The 7,022-nt window shown below is 43.4% G+C and overlaps 1 protein-coding gene across 2 annotated transcripts in view; it reads right to left on the minus strand.

The window, feature by feature from the left end:
- BTAF1 (B-TFIID TATA-box binding protein associated factor 1) overlaps nucleotides 1-6,457 on the minus strand; it is a 49,834-nt gene extending 43,377 nt beyond the window's left edge. Inside the window, exon 1 of one of the 2 annotated variants that reach the window (XM_075026109.1) lies at nucleotides 6,133-6,457. In XM_075026109.1, coding sequence (XP_074882210.1) covers nucleotides 6,133-6,146 — 14 coding nt within the window. In that variant the 5' untranslated portion in view covers nucleotides 6,147-6,457. The remainder of the gene's footprint in view (nucleotides 1-6,132) is intronic. The other variant, XM_075026110.1, reaches the window with a different exon arrangement.
- Between the last annotated feature and the right edge of the window lie 565 nt (nucleotides 6,458-7,022).

A 7,022-nucleotide genomic window follows, 5' to 3' on the forward strand; every position in this document is an offset into this window, starting at 1 on the left:
TAATACTTAGAGGAAGAATGGAGGCAAGAAGAATTCTAACAGTAAACAATTTAATTTGCATTACTATTAATCAGAATAGCAAGGCTGGCTGTCATAAGGGGGAATATCATCTCTCTAATCAACACTTATGCAGAATAATTATGCATACAGGCTTAGTTAACTAAAGGGGGGGTTGTGAATAAAAGTACATAAAAACTATTATTGACCCCCAGTCACTAAACATTATCACAAAGACTACAAATAAAAAAGTGACAAAGGACAAACATAGCAAGTACTTTCAAAAGAGCCACAACGACTAACCCAGCGGCACTCTCCAGGTAGCATGGTGATTCCACATTCTAGTCACTACTTTCCAATCAGTTTTGCATATTCAGCATTAAACTAAGTTTGACATGACTGTACCCAGGCACAGTAGGCAAATGTTGCAACAAATGACCTGTTCTGTTCTTCATACTCATCTTCAGTTCTTTGCTGCCTAAAGGTATGTCTCCAAACAGAGGGCTGATCTCCATTTGAAGGGACAGTTATCATAATATTTCAAGTGAACCTTATGGCACTCCTGTGGAAATGGGATGATGGAGATTTGAAAGCCCTTCAGCTACAGAGACATTAGAGAGCTAGAAGCAGGACAGTTAATGACCAGGTCAAGCTACAGAGGTTACCAAGAGTATCTCCAAAATGTTTCCAGAAGACGACATATGCAGCTGAATTGTATAAAGATCCTGATCACCCCAGTGAAAGCATTCTGACTGGATTGGGTCCCCACAGGACTTCAGATGGGAAAACTCCCAATTTGTTGATTTCAATGAGTTGAGGCTTGAATGGGACAGTGATCACTGCTGCCAATGAAGTGATCTGTTTGGACTCTACATCTCTGTGTGCACCAGTATGTTTAACTGGCCAGGGAGCAGCCTCTGACAGTAAAGGCCAACTGGTACAGAACAGCTCATAACTATCCTAACATATCCCCCAACCCATTAAATTGTGTGACTGTACAAAAAAACATTAGTGGCATAGTCCCTGGAACACTCTGATGTCAACCTCTGCCTGGAGCTCTTTAGAAAACTGCTAGCTAGCACCCATCAGAAGGCAAGGGAATACTCTCAGGAGTTTACAACATAAATTGCATTTCAACACTGGTAGCTTCCTCCCAGCCACTATTTCTTAGTACAGAAATAGCCCAGAAACCTAGAAAACATCACTAAATTAAAATTTAGACTTAACAAGGGTTGACACTCACTGTGAAATTCAACCTAAGTTCTAATGGAGATGCCTTAGATTTTCTTGTTGACCTGATAATCCTTTGGTGGTGTTTCATCATTTGGTCAAATCTCAGCTTGGTCAGCTTCACAGCTCAAAAAACTCAAGCCCCTACTAAAGCACACATAAACTGTTAAATAATCAAGTAAACAACTTCCCAATATACAATCAGCAAGCAAGAGAAAAATCACTGAACAGAATTCAGAACAAGTGTTATGATACACTAAGAATGGATTGTGATTTTACTTCTCATAGGTGGAGACTGTGGAGTAAATAGTTATGAAGGTGGGGCTGTGGACAATAGAGAAATCTTATTGTTTCCTACAGAGCAGTGGCAGGGACACCTGGAATGAAACAATATCTCCATGACCACACTGGTCACAGTATTATACACTGCATATGGAAGCCAAACGAATGCTAAAATTAGTATAATTCCATACTGAATATATATTTCATGTAATATATACAATCCATAGCATTAGGCTGTACAAGCTTTATTTGTAAACTATTACATATGTATCTACATCCAACAATACAGCCCAAAAATGTATGACCAATTACATTACAAAAACAGAGAAACAGGAAATTAAAACAGCTGTAAAGACATACTAATACAAGAAGCATTATCAAGTTATATAGGGAACACCTTGGTGAGAATTCAAGTTTTAGCTGCTGAAGCAGGTCAGAATTCTTATCAGAATGCAATTCTGACTTTCAACTTTCATTTCAGTCTGTTAGGTGTCTGAGAAATTTTACAGCTCTATCTCATTTGGGCAGTAGTGCACATGCTACTTCTGCTTCTCCCCTGCCCATGACTGTGTCAACACTGCCTCCCACAAACAGCAACAGGAAAGGCAGTCCACTGTTCTGGTCTTGGAGTTAATCTCTATCAACAAGAGAAGAGTTACACTATTTTTCCCCCCTTTTGAGTCAGAACTCCTGTAATCACATTGGTTCTAGAGTGTCTACCTATTCTGATGGTACAGGATATGTCTTTAGTAGTGAAAACATACTTCTTGTTCAGTTTAACTCTTGCTTTTCATGCAAGAGCAGCCACGAACCAACAGCTTCCAAAGCAGCTAGAAGCCAAATTAGTTCTTTAGGAAGTTTGTGATAACCCCAGGAGAACATTTCTAAAAGGTACATAGGACCCATAAAAGATATTCTGGATAATTTTGGTACCTCGTGAGAACTTCAGCCTCCCAATGATGCAGTATTAAACTTGAAATGTTACATAAGTAATGATGCCAGCCAGCGCAACCATTTGTTCTTGGGAAGTCATGGCCCTACACTTCAAAGCCAAGAGCAACACTTATTTTCCAGGAGCTTTAGTCTCCTAACCTTCTGACATTATTATTTATTTTAAAATAAAAACTAGGTTCCTAATCTACATATTACCAGTTATATACAAATCCAAGTAAATGAAAACCATTGAAAACTCTAGAAACTAGTACTAAACTTACAGGGACCTAATCAAGAATGGCTTGCAAGAGCAAGCAAATTTTTGTTCCTTAAGGAAGTGTCTTGAAAATACCCTGAAGAGATTGTCTTTAAGGTATTTCAGGGTGAACTTAAAGATTATACCTACTAAAATCATTTATTCTTAATGCATCTTACCAGCTTCATACATTTCATCACATTTTAAAAGCATATTTGTTCTTCATACTTTGAGGGCCCTCAAAACTACAAGAATACCATTAACAGCCTTGGTGTTGGAATAACGATACCTGACGTGCCTTTGAACACATTAAAAGAAACTGAAAAAAGTTTTATTGGATATTGAAAGGGACTATCAATACTTCATCATCTACTGAAACTCAATCACCCTGAGTAATCTATGAGCCTTGTTACTTTCCATAAATTGGTAGCATTACTTTTTCATCTAAACTATCTCAAAAGATCACTAGTGAGCCATTGTATTTATTCATTTGGATCATACACTTTGTAGGAATGAAGCTGAAGCAAAACTTTTCACTTCCTTTTTTCCTTCTCAGTTCCACTATCAAGACTTTTTTTTCATTATTAGCTATGCAAACATTATACTACTTCCCATACACTTTTAAGACCAGAGACAGGAGATAAAGCCTATCAAATTTGCTTGCGCATTCACAGAAAGAACATCAACGTTCCCACCCACCTATACATACTTTTGGAGGATGGTGTTTATTAGTTAGTCTTTTCAGCATAAAACTACCAAAGAGATGAGCATATACAAAGCAACTACTCTGCAACATCTTTTGGTATGATATATCTACTGTTCTGCTTTGAGGTCTGTTTTCCAGTGTATCATCACAGAAGTGTTATATAGAAGCAGGTCTTCAGTCTGCCTAACAGCAGAATCTGGTAAAACAAGCATGTATACATATAATGCAGAATAACATATCAGAATCTCTTTTGTCCACAAATTACAAGTGACAATTATTTTTAAGACAACCTTATTAAAAGCAAAGCTGCAAATTCTCAATCTAAGTTTGAAATATTTCAAAGCATTCTCTATATTTGTTTAGAACTTCCTGAACAAACTAGGGTTTTGAGAAAGGTTTTCAATTGGCCTAACAGCAGAAACTAAGTTTTACCAGGAGAACAACCACTGTTTTGAGAATGTGAAAATACCACTCGCCCAACCTCCAAAAATATTATTTTTTAAAATATGATTCCAATACAGAACCAGCCCTAATGAAGTTTTTTGTTAATACCAGTGTTTGGTATGCGCTCAGCAAAGACTACAGCCCTTGCCGAAAGATTCATTTGAATCAACTTCTCCCTCACTCTCCACACTTGTATAGTTAGAGTAATTCAACAGTGAATGTTGGTCCTTCAAAAATATAAAACACAACTAACTACCTAGAGGAAAAGTGCATATCTCTACAATTAAATGGAACCGGTACAGAAGCTGGAAGTACAACCTTTAGAGAAACATGTGGTATATAAGTGTACAAAACAATTATTTGTAATACATCTGAAAGGAAAGGACCTTAGAAATTCAATGTTCTAAAGTAAAAGATGAAGACAAGATTTCTCTTATTTACAAAAGCAGTGCTGACATTATGTCATCAGTGTTCCTATGGTCCAGCAACCAAAAGGTTCATTTGTCAAGAGCTGCTGTGTAACTTCAAAGGGGTATGGATAGGTTTTGCTCTATCTATTAAAAAACATGCATAAGGCCAAATTTACACAGTATCACTTCCTACAATTATAGAAGCATTGGAGTTTGCCAGGAGTAACCAAGATGTTACAGCACTCCAAAATGTGTAATTATTTTACCTAACACACATGTAGAATTGAAACAATTCTATACCAACTTACAAGTACTACAGCACCTTTATTAAAGTTCTATACCTTATATTCGGCTTGTGTAACATTTTGATCTTAAAACTGTACTCTGAAGCAATGTATCACATGTGACATTATCAACACACCAACTTTTTCAGTGCTCCACACTGAAACTCAGAATGAGCCTTACCCAAACCAGAATTTTTTTCCTGTCAGTTAGCATACCAAACAGGTGTTAACTAAATCTTTGCATAGAGCACTACTGCTTTTCACTAAAGCCATGTGGTTTTACAGAAATATAGAAACATCGGTAACTGAATCTGAAACCAATCTTTACAGTAGACACAACCTTAGCATACAGCTGAAAAGCTGCATCTTGATATTCCAGTTAGCCCCCATCTCACATGTACGTTAGCACAGTTATTTAAGCAGACTGCCCCAGACCTAATGTAATTAGAATACTACTCTATTTAACATGATGGCTTACAGTAGTATTTCAATGTACATAGTAGTCTTGTTACTACTATGCAATCCTTACTACTTCCAGATTCTTATGGACAGCTTTGGAAAAAACCACCCCACCTGATATATAACAAGTTGATAAAAAAAAAGAGTAGAGTAAGATAAAGGGATAGTCTGTAGAAACTACAAAGCTCAAACTAGAACACTTACTACTAAAAGTCTTAAAAAAATGTATTGCTGCTATAAATTTTGATTAATAATGTATTTCCATTATAAACGTGCACACTTTTACTTTTCCACATAGAGCTGTAAACTTACTCATACACAGCTTCAGAAACAGCATTTACTTTTATTATAGCACTTCAGAAGTACAGAGACACTACCAACACGTGACTTGAAGTTAATCTATCACAAGGTTAATTTGGATTTACAGTTTCCTTCCAACTATCCTGTTAGGAAGCTTAACATGCCCATTTCACACACACAAAAAAGATGGCAGGAATTTGTGCTCAGCATTTTTTATAAAACAGCTCTATTAAGACGTACTTCTGTATCTTTGAATACTTTAAACGCTGGCACACGCCAGCGCACATGTGTGTAAGCAGATACTACCCAACATCTTGAGGCAGAGCCAGAACACACTAGTCACTTTTCTCCACGGAAGCCCGTTTTATTTCGGTTACTTTACAACTAAGGGCTCTGAAAGGCAAAACGGTTTCCTGCCAGTTTTTGAGACTCGGTATCGCTATCCCCTATTCCCTAGCAGTTTAACCCGAGGAAGGACTGGCCAACGAAACGAAGGTGTCGAATTCAGGAGGAAGCCCCAGACGCCCCAAGCAGAGTCCCTGCGGCCTGAGGAAGGGAGGGGGCTTCCCTGGGCGCCGGGCACGGGAGTTACCCCAGGTCAGGAAGCAAACCCAGGCGCCAGAGCACGCAGCCACCCCCAAACCCCACCGAGGCGGCCTACACCGCCGAGGAGCGTGGAGGCCCCGGCGAGGCCTCCCCAGGGGAGAGGAGGCGGAAACCGGGCACCCCCTTCACCCCCATACCCCCCGAAGCCAGGCCACACGGAGGGCCGGGGACTCGGGGCCGCCGCCGCCGGCTCTCCTTCCCCCACCCTTCCCGGCTCCTACCGACCTGGAGACGGCCATGGCCGTCCGGAGCTGGGCCTCGCGGGAGGCGAGCGGCGGGACAGCAGGCGGGGGGGCCGGCGCCTCTCTCCCAGGGAGGAGGGCGCAGGGCCTAGCTCGGGCCTCTCGGGCGCCGCACCCGGCCTCGGCCCCGGCCCCGCCGGTGATCCGCGGGGAGCGGCTGAGCGCGGCTGTGGCCGGCAGCGGTCAGAGTTTCGCTCCCCCCGGCGGGGCAGCAGCGGCGCGGGCAGGAGCGGTGCACAGCCCTCGGAGCGCGACTTAAAGCTTCTATTCCCCCATCGCCAGGGCGAAGCCCAATGCCTGGTTTTATATGAGCAGCCATCTTGTATTTATTCCCTTCCTCCATGATAGCCGCTTCCTGATTGGCAAGACGGCCCGGTCGCAGCCAATAGAGAGAGCGCTTCTAAGAGCAAGGAGGGCGGGCGCACGTAGCGCCCGGACTGAGCAGGACCGGCCATGGAGCCTGCCGAGCCGGCTGCGGGGGGGGAGTGGCGCCGGCCTCCGGGGCGTACCATCTGCACGCGGGGGGGGGGCTCAAAGGAGAGCGCCCCAGTCCCGCACCCTGAGGGGAGTAGAGAGGCACTAGAACGCGAAGTACACGCGTTTCCTTGCCAGTGTACCGGGTGCTGGCCCTTCTCCCGCCAGCGTGGCGGGAGAGGGCGGCGGGGAACTCGGCGAGCTCACGCCGCCCTCCCCACTCGCCGAGGAGCGCTGCCCCTCGGCTTACGCCTGGTGCTGCGGCGCGGACGCTCGGCCGGCGGAGACTACGGCTCCCGGCGTGCAGCGCGCTTAGCGCCGCGCCCCCCGCCCGGGGACGCAGCCCCGGCGTCGGCGGGGGCCGGGCCAGGCCTGGCCGAGCGGGCGGTAGTTCCCGTC

The sequence above is a fragment of the Buteo buteo genome, chromosome 4 (assembly GCF_964188355.1).
Source record: "Buteo buteo chromosome 4, bButBut1.hap1.1, whole genome shotgun sequence".
NCBI classification, from domain to species: Eukaryota; Metazoa; Chordata; class Aves; order Accipitriformes; family Accipitridae; genus Buteo; species Buteo buteo.